Source organism: Platichthys flesus, chromosome 5, assembly GCF_949316205.1.
Source record: "Platichthys flesus chromosome 5, fPlaFle2.1, whole genome shotgun sequence".
Classification (NCBI taxonomy): domain Eukaryota; kingdom Metazoa; phylum Chordata; class Actinopteri; order Pleuronectiformes; family Pleuronectidae; genus Platichthys; species Platichthys flesus.
This window is the reverse complement of record NC_084949.1, coordinates 26749789-26776476: the sequence shown is the minus strand read 5'-3', so window position 1 is coordinate 26776476 and position 26688 is coordinate 26749789. Positions and strand designations below refer to the sequence as shown.

Sequence of the window (26688 nt, the reverse complement as noted above, 5' to 3'; positions counted from 1 at the left end):
CCACAGTCGACATGTGGATATCACAGATTTCTGCTATTTTTCATATTGAGAAGTTGACTTCTGACCTTAACCACAAATCAGTCACGTTTTGGAGGATCAGGGTGCATCCCTTCTTACAGAAATCATAACTCACAATATTTTTCTGGAAGGGGAGGCATGACTGCCTTTTTATTATTTTGTTTCATTCTATTTATTTTATACACGCTATTCACTTTCCTGTCTCCTGTCATCCTGCTGATTGTGTATGTATGTATGTTTGTGTATACATGGATGTATATGTGTGTGTGTACATATATATATGTGTAAAGATATATATTGCAGTGCTTACTGTTAGTGTGGGGTGGGACTTTTTTGTTTTGTTGTCTGTTTTGTTTTTCTAATGTTTTTTCTCAAAACGGTAAAAAAACAAAAAAAAACAGTTAATAAAATCACAGTCAAAATTATCATTGTAAAAACAATCATCTTATGTTTGAATTTCCTTCTGGTAATCTATCCATTGAAGAAAATTGCTGAGTGTTATACTTTTCTGTGCTGTGCGGTTTGTTCAACAGTTTTTCTGAACTCTGACACTTGATGCTGCTCTAAGTTTGTTGATTTGTAACATGTGCTGCTTTAAATCTTGTGGAAGTTTGTGACAGATTGTGTTGATTGGTTCAGATATCTTTAGTGTGGAGCACTGTAATGTGGAGCAGATCACCATTGGGTGGGTCTGTGTAACATGTTGATTATGCGTTGTTCTGTATGAGACTGAGTGTGTGTGAGACTGCTGTTCGTAGAGTGTGTTGTTGGGACAAATAAAGTCGGTGTTGGCTGCGTGTGGATGCATCTCTATAATTAAAGGTTGATCCACAGAGCAGTCGTTTTCTTTCATTTCTGTATTTAGTGAGCATGTCGCCCTTTGACGTGAATTTGAGGTGATTGTGTTACGAGTTTGGAGAGATAGCGCTGTGTGGCATTGTGTGTTGGTGAAAAGGCACTTTGCATCGGCGTGACCGAGGTTGTGTACTCGTTGCTGGTCGGAACAAGACTGAGACAAACAAGGGAGTTAAGGGGGTGTGGCCTATCCCACTTCCTTCTGGCTCCTTCAAGTTTCTGTGAGCCTGACTTTTATTTTTTTTAAGTGCCTCTGTGTCTGTAGACCTGCAGTTGTGTTAAAGTGTTAAAATTAAATGATACACACTATACACCCACAATATAGTGCTCAAAGAGTTTTTTATCAACGATTTGCTGACATATAATTTTGGGGTCTAGGGATTATATTGTGTGTAGCTCGACCTCTAATTAAATGATGTTACACAACTTGTTTCGACCAAACTTGGCTGCAGTACGTGAACATCCACCGCCCTGATGTAGTCTTGTCTGGACACAACCGATGTGACAGCGCACACACAAGTGGCTCACAGACACACTAAGGGAGAAGTTTGTAGTGTTAGTGTTTGGAATTCAAACTGAAGACCTTCCCTCCTTTTGTTTTTAAGTAGAACCTCATGTTTCCTGTCCTTGAAACACGTCTGGTGTAGAAGGAGGCGCTTAAAAAAAATCAATGTGTGTTATAGTTGGACTCTAACGTTGTCCGTTCTGCCACATGTACAAGATTCAAAAGCAAATCTGTGTTTGCAGCGTCTACAAAATCAGTCTGAGGAAAACTGTGACCTCAACTATGCCAGTGTCCACTTCATGAAGAGTGAGACGGATCCCATCTACTCCAACGTCAGATCAGCTGATCCCAGTGAACACAAGGAGGCGGAGGAGGTTGTGTACACTTCTGTCAAGTTTAACAGATCTGCCCCGAGGTGAGCAGCTCTTCATTCAGGACCATTATCCTCACTAACACCACAAAACATCATAAACAGAGATAAATCCTATAGAAGTCATTTGTTTTTACACTTTCATTTTCTTACTTGTTTAAAAATGTGTATATTGTTGAAGGAAACATATTCTGCTCATATTCACTTTTATTATTTTTATTAGTGTTGACTTTAAAATGTTTAATGTTCAGAAACATCACTTTCCTCAGACTGTCTATTGCTGCAGCTCCTCTTTTCAGCCTCTGTCTCTAACACTTGGTTTTAGCTCCTGTCTCTTTAAGCCCCCCTCCTTCCTGATAATGCCTAGTCTGCTCTGATTGGTCATCCGGCCCACTCTGTTGTGATTGGTTAACTACTTCCTGTGTTTGTAGGAAATCCTCCACTCTCACTTTACGAGGGACACATTCAATCTCAAATCATTTCTTATAGTTTAACTAGAGTTTCCGTGGTGAAGGACATGTTTGTTTGAACCCGTGTGCAGCGGGCTCTCGTCTGGTGGGTGTGTCAGAGGTGTTCACCAATCAGCAGCGACTGTTTTAAAAGGCAGTGACACAATGGATTCTAAAGTTCTCTCCAGATGCTGGTGTTAGAAGCTGCTGTTCCAGACGAGGGAAGCAGAGACTGTGACATTCAGCCTGTATTGAAGCATTCAACACGTATTTTAACTCACATCATCTTCCTCCGAGAGGTTTTCCATGAGAACGTTAAGAATGACCTCCTCCGCTAACATTGATGAACCACTTCGTAACACATATGTTTACATTTAAATACTGGTTATGCTACATTTGCTACAGCCCTGGCTTCTGCCGATGATGCAGAGGTACGGGCGGGGCTAGTGGTGAGGTGCTACAGGAGCTTCATGTTTTCTGTGGAGCAGAGGAACTCGTTTTACCAGGAGAGGAGCTCAGACTTTTGGCTTTTTAACTTTGCAGAACTTTGAAACTCAATATGTTTCCTTTAATGCCACGTCTCTATGACCTCCTGATCATTCATTAGTTTTATCTCCTTTCAGAACCAGAGGTCAGGACACTGGAGAGGATCCAGCTGCATTGTACAGCACAGTCCAAAAACCTGCTGTTTAGACCAACGTCTGGAAATCACCTGAGTCCCGATGGAAATATCTCAACAGCTGCTGGATGGATTTGAATAGAAGTTCATACAACTGTTCATGGTCCCCACAGGATGAATCCTTCTTTGGTGACAGACTCCAGCATCACTGTTGAAGTGAATGTTATGTTTTAAGTGACTTGACTTGACAGCTAATGGATAAATTTCCCCGAGGATGAATCCAAATGACTTCAGTGACTCGAATTTTATCTGAAATATATCATCAACTTGTAGAAGTTGTTAAAAACGCCACATTTAGCCTGAATGAGAAATATCAAACATTTTATAACTTGCAGCTTCAAACATGAAAAATCTGCATTATGTGTCAGACGGTCGACAAACTATATACTTGTAATTAACTTTTTTCTATTCATAAAATTATCAAAACAAGCATTATTAGTTAGTTGTAGTGTGACACTGCTGCCACTAGATGGTAGTAAAGAGTTTTACTGATAAAACCACAGAGAGGATTCTGTCCCTTTCTCTTCTTTCTGTTTCTACACTATTGTTTCCATCGTTTCCATCATCAGCCGATCAGGAGTTGAACTCATTTCCTCTGAGGACTGGAGGGAGTACGTCTCATGTGGATGTGAGCTGCTACTGACGTGATGAACGCCTTGAATGTGACCGGTAACACAAAGTGAACTGCTGACACCAGATGAGCTGTGTTGCCTCTGGTGTCTGTTCAAAGTTTGCATCAGGCTCATTGATTTCACTGTGTTTTGTGGTATTTCTAACATCACGTGTTAAACACGTGAAGAAGAAGGAGTTAGTGTGTTTAAATCCACCATGTTCACACGGCGGCCATTTTCCTCTGACGTCTCTCTCAGGGTGTGAAGCTCGAATGTTGGGTTAGAAACAGAAAAATGTTGTACTGCTGTGATCCAGGTTTATAAGTTACACAAACTTGATAATATATTATTACTTATTCTTCATTAGGATGATTGATTCATTATTATAACATTAGTTTTGGTAATTTTAGGAACATAACTTTGTTTGCTGCACATTTAGGAGACTGGTGTTAATTATACTTATATTTTTCTTCACAACATTATTCATATTTATAGACTTGTTTGTTCACGCACCACTTCCTCTTTTCTAACTTTGTAATGTACAGTTTTGCAACAAAGCAGATTTTCTTTCAGGGATCATTAAAAGTGTTTTCTATTCTGTTCATATATTTTAATTTTTACGTTAAATGTGAAGCTCATTTATTCATATTTGCTATTGTTTTGAAACTCTTACTATATTTTAATCTCACTTCCAGTATTTGTTCTGTCTTTAGTTCGTCCTTTTCATAATAAAGCCAGTCAGACGCCATCAGAGACTTCTATCACACACACATTTATTGTCTTCTTCCCGTGAGTTGAGCTGCTTGCGGGTCCCGCTGCAGAGACCAGGTGGATGAATGCTTGTGTGACCCTTGGTTAAACTAGAAAGAGTGTAAATGTGGAGCAGGATGAGAGATACTAGGTAAACAGGAGCCCTGGACTTGAATATCATAAACAAGAATTAACACAACCTGCAGGTCGGTTTGATTGATAGTTACAATACAGCATAAATTTGCCCAAAATAATAAGACTAATAAATGAAAGAAACAAAATTTCACATAAGTCCCTTCAAAGTCTGTGAGTCCAGTCTTAAATGTCATCTTAAATGAGTAGATTCACCAGAGAGGACGACTGGGTGCCTCCCCCTACTGGCTATTAAATATCACAGCAGGTCACCCAATGAGCGACTACAGTGTTATACAAGTTAAGTGTCCCACCAGGGAAAAAAACACACTGGACCATTGCTACACAATACTGAAGAATGCATATTGCTGTGTCCCCCGTGCAGCTTTGGGACTCTCTGATCACTGCCTGCTTCATCTCCTCCCAAGCTACAGGCAGAAATTAAAATCTACAAAGCCTGTGGTGAAAACTGTGAGGAAATGGACCAATGAGTCAAAGCTGGAGCTACAGGCCTGCTTTGACTGCACTGACTGGAGTGTTTTTGAGGCTGCATCTTCATCACTGGACAAACTCACGGACACTGTGACGTCATATATCAGTTTTTGTGAAGGCATGTGCGTACCCACCAAAACGTACTGCATCTTTAATAACAATAAACCGTGGTCCTCAGCAAAGCTCAAGCGGCTTCGTTAAGCTAAAGAGGAGGCCTTCAGGAGTGGGGACAGGATCCTGTTCAGCCAGGCCAGAAACACACTGACTAAGGAGATCAGAGTGGCAAAGAGGAACTACTCTGAGAAGCTGAAAAACAGGTTTTCAGCTAACGACCCTGCTTCAGTGTGGAGAGGCCTGCAGCACATCACTGACTACAGGAAAACCTCCCCCCGCCCCATGGAGAACCCTAAACTGGCTGAGGATCTGAATGTGTTCTACTGCAGGTTTGATCACCCCACATTAACACCTCTCACCCGCTCCAACCTGGTCTTCGAACAACCATCAGCACCCCCTGCTATCACCTCCCCCCTCCTCCCTGACTCCCCACCAGCGCTGACTGTCCTTGAAGAGGATGTGTGCCAGCTCTTTCAGAGACAGAAGACAAGGAGCACTGGTCAGCACTGGTGCACCTCAGGGATGCGTGCTCTCCCCACTGCTCTTCTCCCTCTACACCAACGACTGCACCTCAGGAGACCCATCGGTTAAAATCCTCAAATTTGCAGACGACACATCAGTCATCGGCCTCATCCAGGATAATGATGAGTCTGCATACAGGCGGGAGGTCGAACAGCTGGTCCTGTGGTGCGGTCGAAACAACCTAGAGCTGAACACGCTTAAAACCGTGGAGATGACAGTGGACTTCAGGAGGAGCCCCACAGCACTGCACCCCCTCACCATACTAAACAATACCGTGTTGGCTGTGGAATCATTCAGGTTTCTGGGATCCACAATCTCCCTGAACCTGAAGTGGGAACCCAACATCAATAAAATCCTCAAGAAGGCCCAGCAGAGGTTGTACTTCCTGCGCCAGCTTAGGAAGCACAACCTGCCTCAGGAGCTGCTGATCCTGTTCTACACTGCAGTCATCGAGTCTGTTCTCTGCACATCCATAACTGTCTGGTTTGGATCGGCCACCAAATTGGATAAGAACAGACTCCAACGGACAGTCAGGTCTGCAGGAAAGATCATCGGTGCCAACCTGCCCACCATCCAGGACCTGTACACATCCAGAGTCAGGAAACGGGCAGGAAAGATCACTGCAGACCCCTCTCACCCTGGACACAACCTTTTCCAACTCCTCCCCTCTGGCAGGCGCTACAGATCTCTGTTCACCAAAACCACCAGACACAAAAACTGTTTCTTCCCCCTCGCCGTCTCACTACTGAACAGTCAACCCACTCTGGCACTGTGCAATAACCCTGGATCCTTATAATAACCACTGTACAGTTACTCCCGGAATTATATTATGTATAATATATATTATAATTATATTTAATTATGTTTACTTATTTCACTCTCACTGGATAATTGTAATATGCATACCTGCGCTTCTTTTCTTAGACCGTCGCACTGTTCGGACTGTTTGTATTGTTTAGTATTGTTATGTTTGTTTTTGTGATGTGTATTCTGTGTAAGCATCTGAGAGCCACTTTACCGAGTCAAATTCCCTGTTTGTGAAAACTTACTTGGCCAATAAACCTGATTCTGATTCTGATAGCACTTACAATAGAGCATACAATATTGCAGCTTTAGGAATGTGTTTTCGCTGCTTTTCTTGTGTGGTTGTTACGCCCCCTGGTGGCTCGGAGTGGGGCATAGCATAAATGCAACCCATCTGGGGAAGTGAGGTTGCAGTCACACAAAATCCATGACACGATATAAGGCAAAATAAAGTATTTATTTAAACAAAGCAACACAGGGATCAACAAGGACTATCAGTGGCACCAAAGAAAAGAACACAAATAAAGCCCACCCCCCCTTTACAGGTGCATAGCACCCAAAAGTACAGCGGGTGGTGCTCACTCTAACCTGGGGTATTAACAAGAAGTAAACCTACGTGTGTGTGATATGTAGACCCCGGAGTATCTTAGCTGTCCTCGTTGTCCCTGTGTGCACAACAAACAAACATTCACAAAGAGAAGACAAAAGTAGGCGGCTAACAACTCAAATAATAAAGACAAAATTAAATCACTGAACCAGCAAACACCTAAGCTAAACCAAACAAAAACCATCAACACTCTGCCGCAGCTCAACCCAAAAAGCCTCCTCTCTCGCTAACAAAAAACAAAGGACTATTTAAAGGGGAAGGGTTGGTTGGAGATCTGGACCAGGTGTGGTTATTTTATTATTAGAACCAGGTGAGATGAGCGGCCATGATGCTTCTTCCTCTGTGGCCACTTCACTGACGCGTCCTGCCCGAGAGCTCCCCTTCAGGTCCCTGCAGGCATCACCACTCACCCAGGAGGAGGAGACAAAACAACAACACAAAACAGAACACAATACATGTACACATACAGGACATGAAGAACACGGTTCGTAACAGTGGTCTACACTTGCGTGTGGTGTGAATGTGTGTATATGAGGAGGCCTGACATCTAGTTCAAGTCAACTGGAAGCTTAACGTATATTAATTAAATTATGTCCAAGTTCAAAGTAGCAATATAACAAACGGTAATTAATGAAAATCAACAAACTGAGGAGCGTGAGGTTGAAAATCTGTTTCTCTGCAGCGTCTTTGTCTCTCGTCAACACCTGGTTCCATTGACCTCATTCTGCTGTGACGTCACTGACTGGTTTTAGTCTCAGCTGGTCAGCTATAGTCAAACTTGTCCAAAAATGTAATGGCTCCAACAGTATAACTGGCAGTTTATTTTCCAGTTCAATTTTAAATCCTTCTTTAATTTGTCTATTTCATGTGAATCTTTATGCATCTTAATGAGCCACAGAACAGATTTTTTCAATTTTTCTCGAGTCTCGTTTTTTTTTGTATTTCTTGTGTCAGTGAGATGTTGTGACGTGGATGATACAAGTTTTTATATGAACAGACACTGAAGTTGTTTCTCACACATTTATCGTCTCTCCTCCATCAGCTCTGGGGACAGCGGGGTCTACTCCTGCAAGTCTGAGAATCAGTACGGATGGATCAACTCCACGTCTCTACACTTAGACGTCCAGTGTGAGTAGAAAACATCCACATGTCCATGAAACCCAGCACTGTCTCTCGATCTTACAGAAGGTTCCTGGGTCCGCCCCCTTATCTGGATTCACACCAAACTTTACTGAGTTCTTCTCTGACCCGTTCCTCATCCTACTTCCAAGTTTCATGATAATCGACTCAGTAGTTTTTGTGTAATCTTGTTTAAAATCAACAACAAACAAACAAATGGACTGTGGGGAAAACATCTGTTGTTGCATAGCTACACTATATGATGTCAACTCGACGACATTCCCATCATATGATCATAGATTCTTTTTCAGATGCTCCAAAGCCTCCCTCTGTGTCAGTGAGTCCCTCTGGTGAGATCATGGAGGGCAGCTCAGTGACTCTGACCTGCAGCAGTGATGCTAACCCAGCAGCTAACTACACCTGGTACAAGGAGGACGAGGACTCACCAACAACATCAGGACAAAACTTCACCATCACTGATATCACAGCTGAACTTGGTGGAAAGTATCAATGTGAGGTCCAGAACACACACGGACGTAGTAAGGCCACGTTTCATCTGACTGTTGGAGCAGGTGAGTCATGTGAAGTCCTAACAGCTTTAAAGATTCTGGAGCTGTGGATTGACTTCAGCTCCGAGTCAAACATCCTGCAACATTCCCTGTTCATCCATTGTGTGATTTCTCCAGGTGCTTGGAAATCAGCAGTGACTGGAACAACCACAGCTCTTCTCCTGGTGGTCATCCTCCTCACTGTCTTCCTGTGGATCAGGTGACACAGTCACACAGTGACACTACTGGATAGAGACATACAGTTCATGATAAGACCTCATCAACCAGTGTGACTAGAGGCTGGATTTTCAAAATAAAAGCAACATGGTTCGAGGACAGAAAACCTGTTGCATATAACAAGAATACAAACTACCACAAACACAAACCAAGTTCTGGTAAATACACACACAACCCCACAAACACACAAACACACACACGCGCACACACACACACACACAAACAAACACACACACACAACCTGACCCCTCTGATCGCCTCTCTCTCTCTCAAACTGAACAGTTCCTCCCTCTCTCTCTCTCTCTCTCTCTCTCTCTCTCTCTCTCTCTCTCTCTCTCTCTTTCTCTCTCAGTTCATCCAACTGTTTATTTCTTTCCTCCCATCTAGAAGAAACAAGTCCTTCAGCGTGAGTTTGTTGAGATACCAGAAGACAGAGCGCAGGTAAATGAGTAGTTTCATTTCAAAGCACTTGATCTCCACTCTTCAAGGCTGCCTCATTAACCGGTGGCATTCTGCATCATGTGATTTGATGAGAAGGGTCAGACCATGGAGGTCTTGGGAGGTCATATTCCTTTAGTCTAACTAAAAGCTGAAACTGGTTGGAGGAGGTGCACAACTGAAGGGCAGTAAATCTAGTTAGGGAGTAAAATGTGAAGTTCATGGTGGTGACACTGGGTTCATCTGATAAGAAGATGAGCTGGTGACCAGCAGGGAAAAACAGAAAGCAGGATATTGTTGCAGAAGTCACCCGCTCATCCAGCAACATAAAAAAGATTAATTTTATATAATCAAGTTTATGTTTAGCGACCCTCCTAACAGGCACAAGCTCTTACTGTGGTGTTTCAGGAAGTTTCAAATAAACCTGAAAACATCAGTTGAAAGTCTCGACTGTCTTTCGGGGGACATGCTACAGATAGGTAGAGTATAGCTTTCTTTTTTGTCCGGTTAGTGGCTTTATTATGGAAGATCGATGTGTATTTCCTGTTATAAGCAGTTTGATGGATGGGACTCTTGTTTTGAAAGGGTTCTGACGGAAGAGAGTTCTCTCAATAGAGAAGATTTGAAGTGGGAAATAAACGAGTGTGATGTCCCGATGCAATAACCATCTCTCGTGTCCTCTCTGGGCTGAGGCCTCCTGACAGCATAAGAGAACAAACCACTCGTCTGCATTGGTCTTTTGTAGTTCACTTTTATTTATATAGAAGGAGAGTCTGACCGTTTTAAGCGACCATGACAAAAAAAATTAGTTGAAAAAACAGGATCTTAATCAGGGTTTTTTTTTGGTGTTTTTTTTCAAGGGAATGCAATACGCCTCCGTAGGCAGGCCTGTTCAGTGCTGATCACAGCTTCAGTTGAGGAGGATTCAGGTTTGATGGGAACAGACACTGAAGTCGTTTCTCAGACTCTGTTAAATGAAGAAATTCACAGTTTGTACAAAACACAAGATACTTCTTTGTTTTAGGTTTAATCTAACACCTTCTGGCTCAGCAAGCAGTTCAGTGGAAAGAGGAAGGAAGTTGGGGGTGTTTAATAGTTTAAATGTATCTTTCTCTTACAGAATCTGTCTTTATTCTCAGACTCTTCTGTGTTGTAGGTAGACGTGTCTGTGATGTGACTGAGTTTCATCTTGTGCACATTATTTATCTGTGGAGGTTTTTCTTGTTTGAAGTCACAGACGAGAGCAGCAGCTACTATGAGTGTAACTGCAGCAGCCAGTGGATTTGTTGTCCTTCTTCTCACTGTGACAGGTACTGTACCTCTACATTCATGTTGTCACTCTATTTTACACAGTTTCTATCGTCTAGAGCTCAAAATATTACAGAGGCTGAAACATGTTATTATTATTATTATTATTATCATCGTGACTGAGTTCCTCTCCTCTTGATGCAGGAATTGTCATCAGTGTGTGGAGTCATTAGTTGAAATGCTATGAATGCTGCTCATGGAAATGTGTTTCAGAGCCGGTGACACCCAGTGACCTCAGGCATCTTGTTTTCAGGTCGTCTCATTGTCTGATTCTTGTGAACTCAATATCTCAAGATCCCTTTGAGGGAATTTTTTCACATTTGGTTCAAATGTTCATCACTTGGACTCAAAGATGAACTGATGAGGTTTTGGTGGTTGAAGGTCAAGGTCACAGTGGCCTCATGAAACCTGTTTTTTGCCTCTCGATCATTATATTTCTAGTCTGCCTTTGGAGAATTTCCTCAAAATGTAAGTATAAATATGAACTAATTACATGTCAAAGCTCAAACGTCACAGTGACCTCATATGATTCTGGAAAGAGGAACACAGACTGAAAATGCTCTGGTGGGTGGAGGCATCCTACAGCAGGGTGGTAATTCTAGTTTGTGCTGTGGTTACAGTGGTGCAGGGGGCGGATCCCTGGGGAGTGAGGTGCACTCCGACTCAGATCTGTGCTGTAAAAGGATCGAAGGTGCAAATACGTTGCTCCTACAGGCACCCATCCAGAATAGATGGCCATGATGTTGCAGTGGAGAAAATGTTCTGGTTCACTAAAGTGCAGGATGGTGAACCAGTGGATCTGAGATCAGCCTCTGAGTACACAGGTCGTGTGAAGTATGACTGTGGAAACAAGGCCTGCACTCTGACCATCACAGACCTGAGACACAGTGACTCTGATGTGTACCAGTTCAGGTTCATAACAAACCAACCTACTGGGAGTTTAACTGGTTCAGCTGGAGTCTCCTTGTCTGTCACAGGTAACATTTCAGTTGGAAACAGTGAATCTATGGTTTGTTTATGTGGACAGCTCTGTCTAAAATGATCTGTGTGTTTCTTTACTTACACAGGTGTCCAGGTGCTCACCACAAAAATATCAGCTTGCAAGACGTATGACTGTTCATGGTCACGTGTGGAGTGTCAAACCAGTTGTTCTCCAACTCCCAGTCCGTCCTACATCTGGTACAAGAACGGACAAAAGACATCGGGAGAAAAATCTGATACAGCCTACTTTTATTCAGCAGAAAGCATTTCCTGTGCTGTGAGAGGCCATGAGGATTTCCCCTCTGCTCCAGTGTGTGAGTTTACTTCTTCCAATGACCAATGATGTTCTGCTCTTTAACCTTCTGTACGGTGGCCCTGAGAGCTCAACGAACAGCAACTTAAGAAAACCCATGCAAGTTGTCGGCTCTGGAGCAGAATGAGGCTCTTCAGCCCCATCTGTGTGTGTTTGTGTGTGTGTGTGTGTGTGTGTGTGTGTGTGTGTGTGTGTGTGTGTGTGTGTGTGTGTGTGTGTGTGTGTGAGTGCACTGTCCCCTTGGCTCCGACCCCGCCCACTCACTCAGAAGAGTGGGCAAAATGTCTCTTCTATTAGTAAAGGTTTCAAACCCCTGCTCACTATGGAAAATACATGGACTCACCAACAGGGGCTTGCTTGTTGCGCTGTTTATTCAGTTTAACAGGAGAAGAGGGCATGTCTCCAGATCGGACCAGATCTCTTCTGAATTGTTTATTTCCTGACATAGGAAACAGTCATCATTTTGTTTTCCAGGTGTCGATGGAAATTCATGCAACAGAGTGAATTACATGGACAGGAACATCTGTGCCTTTAAAGGCTCCTCAGTGGACATCTCTTGCAGTTACAGCAGTCACTCTGATCCTATCACATCTAAGTCCTGGTTCGTTGCTGAGCGTGAGGATGTGCAGCTGCATCGTCCTCAAGCTGTGGACTTACTCAAAGACCCAGAGTTCACACATCGTGTTCAGGTTCTTGATTCATGGCGAGGGCGCTCCACTCTGACAATAAAGAACCTGAGACTGAGCGATTCAGCCCAGTATCGCTTCACATTCAAATCACAGAGGTTTGAATGGGACAGAAGTTTCCCTGGCACAACTCTGACTGTCACAGGTACTGAGGAACACTAAGTCACTGTGTTGTTCACTGGTTCTCAACCTGGGGTCCCACAGCTGCTTCTATGTGTGTTTCCTGTTGACAGATCCAGATGTTCAGGTGATCTGTTCTCCGATTGGTCCAACACTGACTTGTCACAGCAGCTGTCTTCTCTCTGGTCGTCCCTCCTTTGTCTGGTACAAGAATGGAACAGAAATTCACGGGGAAACCTCTCCAACTTTCAGGGGATTCCTTCAACCTGAAAACAGCTATTCCTGTGCTTATGAGCATCACCACTCGTCCCCTGTGTGTGAGTTGACTCCAAAATGTCCCGAGTGGAAACTTGACAGGTTGAGCCTGGTGTTTTTCTATATTTTAATAATAGTAAAAAGAAAAATCTCTAGAAAAGAACAAATCATTCTTTGTTATTAAAACACTTTTCATATCCAACAGAATATAGACTAAGAGCAATACTTCAAATAATGAAAAATGTCCCCGGCCTTCATATTTTGCATGTATGTGAACAGGACAGAGGTGACATGTTCAGTTTTGTGAACAGTAATTACTTGATAAAACTACTAAACACTAAAGTTGCCTTCCTGTGTCCAAAAGTAAATCAAACACTCTTCTAAAGATGCTGAGAACCAGGGATGGCTGCAAACTATTAAAAGACTATATTCTATAAAGCCACATTCTCACGTAAAGATGTGATTATATCCTGCAGATGCTCCGAAGGTTCCTTTAGTGCAGCTGAGTCAACCTGGAGACATTCTGAAGGACAGCTCGGTGTCTCTGACCTGCAGCAGTGATGCTAACCCACCCCCTGCATACACCTGGTACAAGGAGAACCAGGCTTTGCTCAACAGAGCAGCTCAGCTGGTTTTCAGATCCATCCCGTTGTCTGACTCTGGAGAATATTACTGTACAGCTGAGAATGAGCTGGGGAAGACAGCGTCTAAACGTGTCTTAATAAATGTGAAATGTGAGTAAATATTTAGAAATATTCAAAAGCAGAGGTTTTGCACATCTTCAAAATTCCAGATACTGCAAAATTCTTCAAATCCATTAAAATCCATGTAAATCCAGATGCTCCACAGTCCTCCTCTGTGTCAGTGAGTCCCTCTGGTGAGATCATGGAGGGCAGCTCAGTGACTCTGACCTGCAGCAGTGATGCTAACCCAGCAGCTAACTACACCTGGTACAAGGAGAACCGAGCTCTGCTTCAAGGACCAGAGGGCGTTTATCGTCTCTCCTCCATCAGCTCTGGGGACAGCGGGGTCTACTCCTGCAAGTCTGAGAATCAGTACGGACGGATCAACTCCACGTCTCTACACTTAGACGTCCAGTGTGAGTAGAAAACATCCACATGTCCATGAAACCCAGCACTGTCTCGCAACCTTACAGAAGGTTCCTGGGTCCGCCCCCTTATCTGGATTCACACCAAACTTTACTGAGTTCTTCTCTGACCCGTTCCTCATCCTACCTCCAAGATTCATGATAATCGACTCAGTAGTTTTTGTGTAATCTTGTTTAAAATCAACAACCAACAAACAAACACACTGGTTTGAAAACATCTGTTGTTGCATAGCTACACTATATGACGTCATTTTCTAAACTCATAGTGACGACATTCCCATCATATGATCATAGATTATTTTTCAATGTATATAAGCTTCAGGTCGTCTCTATAGTCCTATTAGAGGCAGGAATACAGCAGAAAGGCAGTTTTAAGGATTCATGATGTAACTTCTTTGTGACATTACTTATAAGTCATCTATCATTATATGATGGGGAATAATGTTCTGATCAGTATATGATTTAGTCTCTCTGCTATTTGTGGAAATATCTTTGAAAATGTGTCTTTTGGATCAAATCTTTGCTCATCTTGACCTCTGACCTTTGACCGATCAGCTGCATTAATAATGATCATCTATATTTAAGAAGCACTTATCAAAACCAGAGATTAAAAAGTTCTTCACTTTGGTTCATGAATATTTCTGAGTTGATTTCATGATCTTGCATGTTTTACACCAGACGCTCCAAAGCCTCCCTCTGTGTCAGTGAGTCCCTCTGGTGAGATCATGGAGGGCAGCTCGGTGACTCTGACCTGCAGCAGTGATGCTAACCCAGCAGCTAACTACACCTGGTACAAGGAGGACGAGGACTCACCAACAGCATCAGGACAAATCTTCACCATCACTAATATCACAGCTAAACATGGTGGAAAGTATCAGTGTGAGGCCCGGAACACACACGGACGTAGTAAGGCCACCTTACATCTGACTGTTGGAGCAGGTGATTTTAACACTCTGACATTTAAAGCCTTCACCCCCTGTTTTATTGCACCAGAACCTTAAACCATCAATACTCAGGATTTCCAGATGTGTCACAGCTGTATATCAAGCCCATCATAATGCACATGAACAATACTGACTGACCAACAGCATCACCTGGCAAACTGAGTCATCAGTCTAACCACACTGCTCATGTCTCCTGTCTGTTGTCCAGGGAAGTCAGTGATTATCATGCATATCATCTGGGTGACTCTGGTGGTCGTGCTGGTTCCAGTGCTTGTCTGGACTCTGTGGACGAGGTTAAACAAATCCATCAGTTCATCCTCTTCTCTTTTACTGTCTTCTTCAAATGTCTTCAACACTAGTTTCAGTGTTATGAAGTTCATTTTGTCAAATGTTGTGTTTGTTGTTGTTTTCAATCCAGGATGAAGAAAACTCTGAGCTTGAAATCAGAAGTGAATGAAGCTGTGGAGATGAAAGAGGTGAGAAACAGTGAGGCCAGAAGAATGACTCCATGTCACTTTCTAGAAAGTGAAGTGAATGATCCATTTAGAGTCAAATAGACCATAAAGCACTGCAGGCATTGGGGTATGGATACTGTGTGATTGCCAGCTAGTACTGGGTGCAGGTCACAGGTTTAAGTGGGCAAGCAGTGTCCCTGGGCCTTGAGTCAGGCTCCACCCCCCTCTCCTCCAAATACGGTTAATTCTGGTGGCGCTGAACAACATGTCAAAAATGGAGGATTCAAAATGACAGCTCAGAAACCAATGGGTGACCAATCCTTCCACCAGGTTTTGTTGAACTCAGTTTATCAGTTTTTGTGTAATCCTGCTGATGAACAAACAAACGGAGGACAGGGGGCGCAACTAGTTCAAACGGTTTTGAATGAACTGTGATTATTTGCAGGTTTCATGAATAAAGTCAAGTGACGCTTAATATTTTCTCCTCTCTCCCCCATCAGTCAGACAACTGTCCTGTGTATGAGAACTTCGCTGCTGCAGCACAGACAGAAGACACAGATGATTATGAAAACCTGTGACAAACAGAATCAAGATGGACGACTTCAGAGTACATCCGTACAAGCAAGTTTTACTGAAACCATAGTGTGTAGTTATAAAATACTGGAAATCTGTCCAAGCAGCAAAATATCTGAGTGCAAGCGCAGAGTTTGAGCACAAGCAGAGTGAATCTAAGCACCAGCAGGAGCTGTGTGAGTGCAAGAGCAGGGTGTTGAGTAAAAACACCACGAAATCTGAACGTGCAAGTCCAGCTCTCAAACTAAACGACCACGCTTTTTAATAAAGAGGAAAACACCCGTACATTTCCTTTCTAACCATGGTTTCCTGTTTACTTTTCTCCTCAGCTGCACTGTGATTGGTTGATGAAAGTATTTAGGAGGGAACAGGAAGTATCTCTTTCCATCCCCGGTTGCAGCAGCAGCAGTTTGTACAGCATGACCTTTAGAGCAAGTATTGTTGTGTTGTGTCTTTTCTTTTTCTTTTCTGATGGGTCCAGTCGTCCAGTTTCAGGAGCTTTTTTTCTGTGAGCTTTAGTTCTGATGTTGGTTTAGGTTGAAGGAAGATTCTCAGATCCTACGACCCTTTGTGGGTTGGTGTGTTGGGTTTTCCTTCTTTAGTCCATTTTGCCGGCCTGTTGTTGAAGTTGTTGTCTTTTCTGCAATAAATAGATATTTTTTTTTAGCTGTTACTCTCTGAACTATGTTGGACGTCTTGGTGATGAGCCTTTGAGGCTGTGGTAACACCACGTGACTCATCTTGTGTCTTATACATGATATTAATGTGGTTATTACATGGATAATGAATTATTATGTATCATGATTTTATGATTCTTTCTTAAATAAATGTTTTTGATCTTTTGTTTTCACTCCTTATCTATTTGTTTGTTTTGTTTATCAGCAGAAGTACAACAGAAAACTAAAAAACTGATTTTTTCACAACTCATTAAATTTGTGCAGGAATCCTGATAAAGGGGCGGAGCCAGGGGCCTTTTTGTATCACTTTCTTTAATGTTGTGAGACTGATGAAAACAGTCAGGATTATTTAGAGGACTGATTTCTATGAGTGATTGAACTCTGGTGCAGCTTGATTGAATTGAGGGAGATTGAATTGATGGAGGCTGGCATGTGCACACATAGACACCAAAGGGGGCTGGAGCCACACCCCTTTTCCTTCCTCGAGAGAAAGTGCCCTTTTTTAAATAAAGTAACATTATATTCCTGTTTGCTCACAGCTTCCCAGTCTAGGTGCAGGACACAAGTCTAAACTGAATGAATGTCCAATCAGTGTGGAGAGCACTGACCACTGTCATAGACTCACTGTTGTAATTAAAAACCTTATTTTGTAAGTTACAGCACAACTGAAAGTCGTTGATGGGATAAGGAGTTGTCCAGTAACCTCGCAAGAATGTACAGGAACTGGTTTGACCACAGCTTTACTGGTCAGCCCTGAATAAACAGAACTGTGTCGTTCAAGCAGCACAGGTTGAACCACGTGCTGCTTTAATCCAATGAAACGCAATATGATTATTGATATGATGACGGGCGAGAAACTTTAATAAGCTCTGTAAACAGATGGTAAGAAGAGTCAAGGTTATATTTACTATAATCTGTGGGGGTGGGGGGGGGGCACAGGAAAGCAACAAATCTTTCATCCTGTAAAACTCAAATCGGAAACGTGTGAATAATGATGGATGCCACGTCTGCACTTCCTGGAAATGAAGCCAAAAAACGCAGCCATCTTGCATATGGAGCCGCGGTGCACCCCTTTGTATCCATGTGTGTGTTAAAGGGGCAGGAGAGGAGGAGCTGGATGGCCCAGCACACGGAAGAAGAGGCCAAAGCTCACCAGAGGTAAATATATGGAAAAACTGCATCATATATATATTCAGTTATATGAATATTATACAGATCATGTGTGTGTTAAAATGGCTTAAACTGATATGCAGTCTTATCATCTGCTCTCACCATATTTCTTAATCTCTTAAATCTCCTAATGCACTCAGAGATGCAGTATCACTAAATACCACTGGGTGTTATAATGGAGCTCCATTTAAAAGGTGCCAACTTATCTTCAGACATTAAAACTAATATTTCCCCAGAGGATTTTTTATCTCAAGAGCTAGTTTCTGTCTCTCAGGATTATTGCTGCGTTGTTAAACTCCAGCAATAAATTCTGATGTTTAATTGTTTCCAGCGCAGATTGAAGAAGACGTGTCTGTTGTGACCTGAGTGTTGTTGTGTGCATGTTGTGTGTCCTGGAACAGGTCATCGTGAACAGTGAGGAGGGTCTGGATGAGAAGGAGAGAGCAAAGAGGAGAGCGGAAAGGAGGAGAGCCAAGAGGAAAGTGAGTAAAAAGAAACCTGCAGGACCGGACAGGGAAACGAAACTCAGGTTTGGAATAACAACATATAATTCAAGGAGAAGGAAGTAGTGGACAGATCCATGTTTGTGTTCATATTGTCCCTTTGTCAGAACCTGGCTCCAGGCTGGACAAAGTGAGACAGACCACACATGAGTTAAAAATAAGTTTATCTTGACCATTTGAAATGGAAATTGAAATGGAAATGGAAGCCATCAAATCAAACACTGTGGAGGAGTGAAGAGTGGGACTCTGGCTGCCAGCAGCTTATAAAGTGCAGCCGGAGCAGGTGAATGGAATCTACCTGACGACCATCAGAGGAGAAGTTACACACATCGGACTAATTTCATTAATTTACCTTCAGCTGAAGTATTATACAACTCAACAAAATAAACCCACAAAGAGTAAAGAACAGAAAGCTCAGGTTCAGTGTAAGAGATTCATGTTGAGGCAGAAGCTTCATCTACAGATCTGTAAAAACTACTAAAACATTCAATTGCTTTGTTGTCAGAACAAGTTAATGACACTTGAACAAAGCTGTGAATCTGTGATGTCAGCATGTTGAGCAGCTGCTGGTTTATTTCATCTGCTAACGACTGAACCACATTCCACACGTCACCACACCCGTCTCTACACCTGTCAGTCGTCGCCTCGCCTGTCGCCACACCTGTGACCACGCTCTCTTCATCCCTGTTCATGCCACACCCCCAATCGCTTCCACACCCGTGTCCATCCCTGTCCGTGTCCATCCCACAGCCACGTGTCCATGTTGTCCTTTCAGAGGCAGAAGGAGCGCAAGAAACTGGAGCGAGAGGAGAGGATGGAGGATGCTTGAGAGCAGGTGAGAGCTCACACGTCTAAACTACCTCCGTCTTCTTATCTTGTGTTATTGAAACTTGACCAGGGAGGTAAACACAGCTATTTGTTACCAGTCACTATGTGAACCCAGAAAGTTACAATACAACCTCTGTAATAACAATACAATAAGGATATTGGCCGTCCTGGCCTCCTGGGGTGATTTCCTATATGAATTGCTTCTATTATTAATATGCTTTTAACTTGTAACAGGAAGAAGAAGCGTCTGGAGGAGCTGCGACGGAGAGCAACAGTCAGGAGGACTACAAAGAGGAGGAGCCAAGGACTGCAGTTACCCTCAAACAAGTGGAACCCTGAATCAGTCCCCGGCGTCAGGACCACAGAGAACAAGAACAACTGCAAGTTCCCCCACAGGACGTCAGAGGAGAGGGGGTGTACCCAGGCCGGTTGATTATTTCACCCATTCATTCAAAATCTAAATAAAATGTGAGATAAAAATGTGATCTGAATGTCGTCCGTGGGAAATATCCTGGGTCGCTTCAGGGTTCAGGCTGCAGGCGTCCTCCTGTGTTCCCAGTAATCACACCCAGTCTGCTGTACTGAGTTCCCAGTGGTGCTTGTTGGTGTTGCAGGAGCCAGAGTGGGACGTCAGCAGTGCGTTTGTGGCTTACACCGCCAGCCACATCAAACTCAAAGGCCCGAGGAGCAGAGGGCTGCAGATCACCAGAGAGAACAAGGAGAAGGAGGCCAGGAGCAGCCAGGTAGGAGCACACAGGACAACCCCCCCCCCCCCCCCCCCCCAAAGATCTTATTGTAGATGATCAAGCGCTGGAAACAGATTTAAACACTGTAACTCCTGTTAAAGGGGACATATTATGAAAAATCCACTTTTGTAGTGCTTCTACACGTTAATGTGGGTATCTGGCATGTCAACCGGGGTGAAAGGCGGATATCTGGCCGAGAAGCAGAGCCTGCGGTCGGGGTAAGTGACAAGCCCAAGCCCCCTCCTCAGTCCGGGCTCGTTATGTGATGTCGTCGGGATGCTAGCTCAATGTCAGCTGCTCGCTTCTGGTGGACCTGTCGGTGTTTGTTTACTGTTAGCAGCAGGGAGCTAACGCTAGCTTGCTGTTAGTTTGTGTTTAAAGTTGCAGCACTTTCTGGAATGGCTGCTTGTGAACATATTTACAACAGTATTGCATGTGGATACCCCGGCCGGGAAGCATCGGACTGGGAGGTGGGGGAGAGATCTGTTGCTTCTGTGTGTGTGTGTGTGTGTTTCGTCCCGGTAAACGCAGCACCTATTAATAGAAAACAATGCACTCTGTGTGTGTATGTCTGTGTGTGTCTGTGTGTATTTCCATCGATGAAAACTATTGCATGTTCGCTATGTGGCAGGAGGTCAGATATCCGAGTTACCCTGAACGCAGCACGGCGATGTTGTTAGCGGCTGAACGACTCGGCTTCATGTCCGCACACGGACCGTCAGTCCCCACGGAGGAGAACCCGGACAGACCCGGGTCCATTCCAGAAAGTGCTGCAACTTTAAACACAAACTAACAGCAAGCTAGCGTTAGCTCCCTGCTGTTAACAGTTGTTGAGGTAATCTGTAGAAATGTCAGCCCACGCTTACTGAAGCCCCTCCCACAAGTTGGATTGCCTTGATGGGCACTTCTTGTGTACCATACGGTCAAGCTCCTCCCACAACAGCTCAATTGGGTTGAGATCTGGTGACTACGCTGGCCACTCCATTACAGACAGTTCACCAGCTGTCTGCTTCTTCCCCTAAATAGTTCTTGCATCATGTGGAGGTGTGCTTTGGGTCATCGTCCTATTGTAGGAGGAGATTGGCTCCAATCAAGCGCTGTCCACAGGGTATGGCATGGCGTAACAAAATGGAGTGATAGCCTTCCTTATTTAAAATCCCTTTTACCTTTTACAAATCGCCCACTTTACCAGCACCAAAGCAGCCCCAGACCATTACATGACCTCCACCATGCTGGACAGCAGTGTTGTGCAAGTTCACAACTCTCATGAACTAGTTCAAAGTTCAGTTCACACAAGTAAAAATGAATAGTCTAAGTTCATAGTTCACCATTTAAATTCTGAACTAGTTCATAGTTCAGTTCATTTCATAGTTTTAAGGTGGAAAGTGAGAATGAAAGACTTAACTTGTTAAAGAAAACCTTATCCATCACTACCCCTTGCCTTTACTGTCGGAATCTTTATCAGACAGTGTGTAAACATCCCTCAGATAATAATAAGGTGCATCGGATGTAGTTGCTGAGTCTGCGTCTCTGCTTTCTCTTGCCATCTGTATATGAGACCGAGAGCTGTTGTGTTGCAGGTGTGGCCTGCCCCTGTAGTATATTCTGCTACTTTTAACCTTAGTATGAACCAGAATCACATGTTTAAGCATGCCGCCGCCATCTTTAGACTCTCAGTAGTTCTTCTATGCATTTCTTGTTAGTTCTCTCCCATAGGGTATGATCTGTGACCCCTTAATGGATGAGTGTAGAAAATGGGTTTCCGTCTATTAAGCACGAGGCATGTTGTTATGAATTCATCCTTACATTTACATGTTATGTGCTCAGTCATGCACCTCTCAACCATGGGATGTGGGATGTTGCCATGGGCGTAGGCAAATATATTGTATGTTTGACGCCTGCAAATCGGGCTTCACTATCGGCGTGTGAATGTCTCTGGATTTCTAGAGTCCGTCCTGACCTGTGAAGGCTGTGTAATAAACTTTAACTATACAAGCAAGTTGTGGAGAATTCTTCCTTCAGCATCAACTTCACCATCATCGACCTCTCGGCTGTCCAAGATATACGATACCCCTTTAAGAAAAGTTTGTAGTATGTGATGTAGTACACCTGGGTATTATGGGAAAAGACACTAAAAGTGTAAAACGAGAAGTGATGGACCACCTAGAGGTGAGTGTTGCTCCTGCTGTATATCTGAGAAATAAAGTGGCCGCATTCCAAGTAAAGAAACATCTCCTCCTCCTCCTTCTTCACGGAGCGGTCCGGACGGCTGGTTACCGGCCAGACAGCGAGCCAAGATAACCAGTGAGCAGACTACGGTTTGGAGCCGAGACACTGGCCAGAGAAGAAAACACTTGGAATACGTTGCTTGTTTGGTCTGCATGTGTGTGGCGATGAATCATGGGTAACGTAGTGTGAAGTCGAGTTAGTTGGTTTAGGTTAGGCTACATCGCGGACATTTCACGGGCACTGAGCAACGACATGGTGACAAGGTAGGGGTGGGGCACGTGACAGCTCTAGGCCAATGGCTGTAGAGTTTTGTGGGATGGCAGGCTCTCATTGGCTGATCAGTTGGCATATCAAGAGCGTTCTTTTGCGTTCGTTCATGCACAACACTGCTGGACAGGTGGCGTCTCACAAATGTTCTTCTGTTTGATCCAAACACCTCAAACTTTGATTCGTCTGTCCGTAACACTTTATTCCAATCTTCCTCTGTCCAATGTCTGTGTTCTTTTGCTCATATCAATCTTTTCTTTTTATTGGCCAGTCTCAGATTTGGCTTTTTCTTTGCCACTCTGCCTACAGGCCAGCATCCCGGAGTCGCCTCTTCACTGTAGACGTTGACACTGGCGTTTTGCGGGTACCATTTAAAGAAGCTGCCAGTTGAGGACCTGTGAGGCGTCTATTTCTCAAACTAGAGACTCTAATGTACTTGTCTTCTTGCTGAGTTGTGCACCGGGGCCTGCCACTTCTCTTTTTACTCTGGTTAGAGCCAGTTTGTGCTGTTCTCTGAAGGGAGTAGTTCACACTGTTGTAGGAAATGTTCAGTTTCTTCGAAATTTCTCGCATTGAACAGCTTTCATTTCTAAGAACAAGAATAGACTGGCGAGTTCCACATGAAAGTTCTCTTTTTCTGGCCATTTTGAGAGAATAATCGAACCCACAAATGTGATGCTACAGATACTCAACTAGCTCAAAGGAAGGCCAGTTCTATAGCTCCTCTCACCAGCTAAACGGTTTTCAGCTGTGCTAACATAACTGCACAAGGGTTTTCAAGGGTTTTCAAGGGTTTTATAATCATCCATTAGTCTTCTAAGGCGATTAGCAAACACAATGTACTATTAGAACACTGGAGTGATAGTTGCTGGAAATGGGCCTCTATACACCTATGTAGATATTTCATTAAAAACCAGATGTTTCCACCTAGAATAGTCATTTACCACATTAACAATGTATAGAGTGTATTTCTGATTAATTTAATGTTATCTTTATTTAAAACAAAAACAGTGCTTTTCTTTGAAAAATAAGGACATTTCTAAATGACCCCAAACCTTTGAACGGTAGTGTATGTGAGAATGAAAATAATGCACAGTAACAGATACAATCCAGGTCTCAAACTTTTAATGAAAGTTTGGGTCTTTAAGATTGAGTAAAACATTTCTAGGGTCTGAGCGGTTCTGAAATGAAGATGTAAGCTGTTCCAGAGATTAGCTGGAGCCCCTTCACATTACTCTTGAATGTCACTGTCCCGGCCATCGTCCCATGTTTGTGCCTTTTATAGACATTATGTAACGTCTATGTGTCCTCCTGGCCAGGGGGTGGAGCTGGGGAGCACCAAGCTGGTGATGCGGTACCCGGACCGTTGGATCCAGCGGACTCTGCCCTCCACATGAAGGACCAGAACCAGCCTGGGCTTCAGTGATGCAGGAACACAGCACAGCTGTTCTGAGAAAATTGAACATGAAACTCACTTTATACAAATGTGTTCAAATACATAAATAAGCTCCTCTGGTTCTGACCCGTCCAGACAGACTATTTCCCCTCCCCTCCCCAACCCCTGCACCGAGACACATCACAGGGGGATTTACAAAGAATGAGGGGGAGCAGGAGGATTTTCTGCCTGACAACACCGACAGCTGAATGTGTGAGAAAAGAAAAAGAGAGAGACGGGTTCTGCACTGGGTCCAGAACCCAACCTTGTAAACACTTTGAATATAAGAAGGTTAAAAGATTTAGATTTAGTTGAAACGTCACTGAGGAGTTACTGAGCTCCATTTGGATCCCAGGAGAAACCCTGAGGAACTCCTGGTTCCTGCTGTGTGGGACATGTCCCCTCTCGTCAGGTTTTACTGGGACCAGTGACTCTGGTTGAACCTTGTTGGAAACAACCAAAGACTCTGTGACGAACCGTTGTCTGAACACCAGACAACGGTGGGTTGTTAGAGACAACCCAGTCTCATCAGAAAACGTTCAGTGGCAACGTTGGTCCACTTGGAACGACGTTACCATCTAACAATCTGGAAAACATGGCGGAGATTCCTTGTTTTTTCAGATAAAAATATATTTTTGTAACTTAGTTTGGGCATAAAAATACATTCTGACACCATTTCCAGCGAGAAATGTGCTCTTTGCGTCCACAGTCTTCAGCCAGTTCGTGCTTATGATAAATATTTTAATAGTTATCACGAATGTTTTTTATCGTTGCTATGAGGGTTGCCATGACGCTGCCATGCGGAAGACCAGGTCGCACCGTCCCTGCGTGGCGTCCTTCAGTGATCGTGAATGTAATTCACGTTATACAATATTAATATTTGAGGATAGATTACACCTCTAATGCGAAGGATCCTGTGAGTCTATTCATACAGAGGCGGGTCCGAGTCCGCCACCGGACTGAGTGCGCGAGCGGACATGACGTGTGGCTGTCGTAAAAAAAGTTTTTGTAAACATCTGGTCCTTTAACTCAGCTGCGTCATAAACACGTAGCGCTTGGAAGGCCACGATGTCATCTTCCTCCTGTCAGGTAAGCAGTTTATTGTTTTTAAAGATCGTTACAATCTAGGTTTACAGTGCAAGTGCTGAGACAGTCCGTTGATACACACAATGCTATTCATCAGCTAATACACCATTGTTAGACACATGCTACAGCCCCACGTAGCCTGTGCTACCTGGGAGGTGAATACATGGTTGTTGAAACCAGTTCAAGACGCTTAGCTCATCATTGAGGGACGCTACAATATAAATATAAACATGAATTTGATTTATGAATGCTTTAGATAAATAAGGATTGTATTTCTCTACCATTACTCCACAATATAAGGTCAATTTGGTTTAATGTATAGTATGCAATATGACAATAATATTTTCATGTTATGGAGTTGCGATTAATTTTATAAAACAATTGCTATGTTCTGTTTTTTAATCAATGAGGATCCAAGTGAAGCTACAGGAGTTTCATTAACGTCAATACCTTGGACCGAACACTTTGTTTTGCTTGATGAAGAGCAGGAAGGGCAGCCTGGAGAGAAAGAGAAGCCGGGTTGAGCCCACTACCATCATCCACGTACCACGAGGAAGATGAGGGAGAGAAATGATCCTACCATTAAAGAGGTACTTTTAAGTTACATACCAGAAACACCATTTTATAAAATATGACAAATAGACATTTTTATTAAATCCCCAAAGTACGCTTGCTGAAATACAAGTTAATATCACACTGAAAGAATTTTGATCAATCATGCTTCCCTGCTGTGATTGTTTAACTCGGAAAACAACTTTTTCCACAGGAATGAAAATAAATTTAAGGAATACATGTGCAAAGTTTTCCTCTGTTATGTATAATGATGACCCCATCAAACATAATGTTAGCAATCTTTACACCTTTTAATTTATACTGATTATTTCTGTCTACATGTGTGAATTTGCCTTCATTAGTTTCAGAAAAAAGCGATGATGTATCGGTCAGTGGGCGGCAGCACGAGACTCTGCAAACTAGTCTGTAAGCAAAGTAGACGAAGGCATCAAGGTTGCGGCCTGCCATCATTGTTATTTTGCTTAAGGGACTGAATATGTTTAATGTAGACATATTAGCATTTCACTTATATCTACCAAAACTGCTTGTTTCACAGACTGCAGTTTTGTTTTGATCCGATGTGGTGTGCAAATACAACCGTATCTGCAATGGGTTGTGGGGCATTAACATTTGTAAATCTAATTTTGTTTTGACAGACTGTGAAAAGAGCGTTGAGAACATCACCACTCTACAGGAAGACACAGTCCAGTAATGGGTGTCAGAAGGTCAGTAGTGAACGACAGGTACTGTGGAAAAATGTGTGTCATTGTTGCACAATGTACGTTGACCCTGTTTACACAAGGTCAACACAAAAAGGTTTGATTATAAACTGATATTGGTATGAATTCATGTTATTCTCCTCTTCACAAGAAACAAACAATCCAAATTACCTGCAGAACGCCCTTGATGGAGGCTTCAGCTGCATCGTCACACTGGTGAGACAGCAAGACATCATTCTGTGACCAAATGTATAGATAACTTTTCGTAAATTGCAGTGTTAATTTTGGCAGGTATTTTTGATTTAGTCTTAGTCTTAGTCTTTTGACGAAAATGCATATTAGTTTTAGTCACATTTAGTCATTTTTATCCTTCTTAGTTTTAGTCGACGAAAACTAATTCCATTTTCGTCTAATTTTAGTCACATTTAATAGCCACATTAAACTCCTTTTCTATAAAAACATATAGCTGGAGCCTAATAGCTT

The 26688-nt window shown here is 43.1% G+C and overlaps 2 protein-coding genes and 1 long non-coding RNA gene across 8 annotated transcripts in view; all 3 read left to right on the top strand.

The window, feature by feature from the left end:
* The window catches only part of LOC133953995 (B-cell receptor CD22-like), a 43142-nt gene extending 34252 nt beyond the window's left edge, over positions 1-8890 (top strand). For 2 of the 5 annotated variants that reach the window (XM_062388231.1, XM_062388232.1), the window contains 2 exons: positions 1621-1793; positions 2821-4394. In XM_062388231.1, coding sequence (XP_062244215.1) covers positions 1621-1793; positions 2821-2890 — 243 coding nt within the window. In that variant the 3' untranslated portion in view covers positions 2891-4394. Of the gene's footprint in view, positions 1-1620; positions 1794-2820; positions 4395-8713 lie in introns of those variants that run through there. The other 3 variants (XM_062388228.1, XM_062388226.1, XM_062388230.1) reach the window with 2 other exon arrangements.
* Positions 8891-11081: 2191 nt separating this feature from the next.
* Positions 11082-16843, top strand: LOC133954016 (B-cell receptor CD22-like). Of its 2 annotated transcripts, none has more exons than XM_062388266.1 (10): positions 11082-11535; positions 11626-11853; positions 12327-12683; positions 12778-12975; positions 13390-13647; positions 13752-14012; positions 14700-14960; positions 15174-15258; positions 15384-15441; positions 15921-16843. In XM_062388266.1, the coding sequence occupies exons 1-10, from the start codon at positions 11115-11117 to the stop codon at positions 15996-15998; spliced, it is 2205 nt and encodes a 734-aa protein (XP_062244250.1). In that variant the 5' UTR covers positions 11082-11114; the 3' UTR covers positions 15999-16843. The 2 variants fall into 2 exon arrangements, with proteins under 2 accessions (XP_062244250.1, XP_062244249.1); XM_062388265.1 differs by having other exon boundaries at positions 11083-11535; positions 12772-12975.
* An 8547-nt stretch (positions 16844-25390) lies between these two features.
* Positions 25391-26399, top strand: LOC133954138 (uncharacterized). The gene is made up of 3 exons (XR_009920749.1): positions 25391-25524; positions 26143-26211; positions 26357-26399. It is a non-coding gene; the product is annotated as an uncharacterized LOC133954138 (long non-coding RNA).
* The last annotated feature ends 289 nt before the right edge of the window (positions 26400-26688 follow it).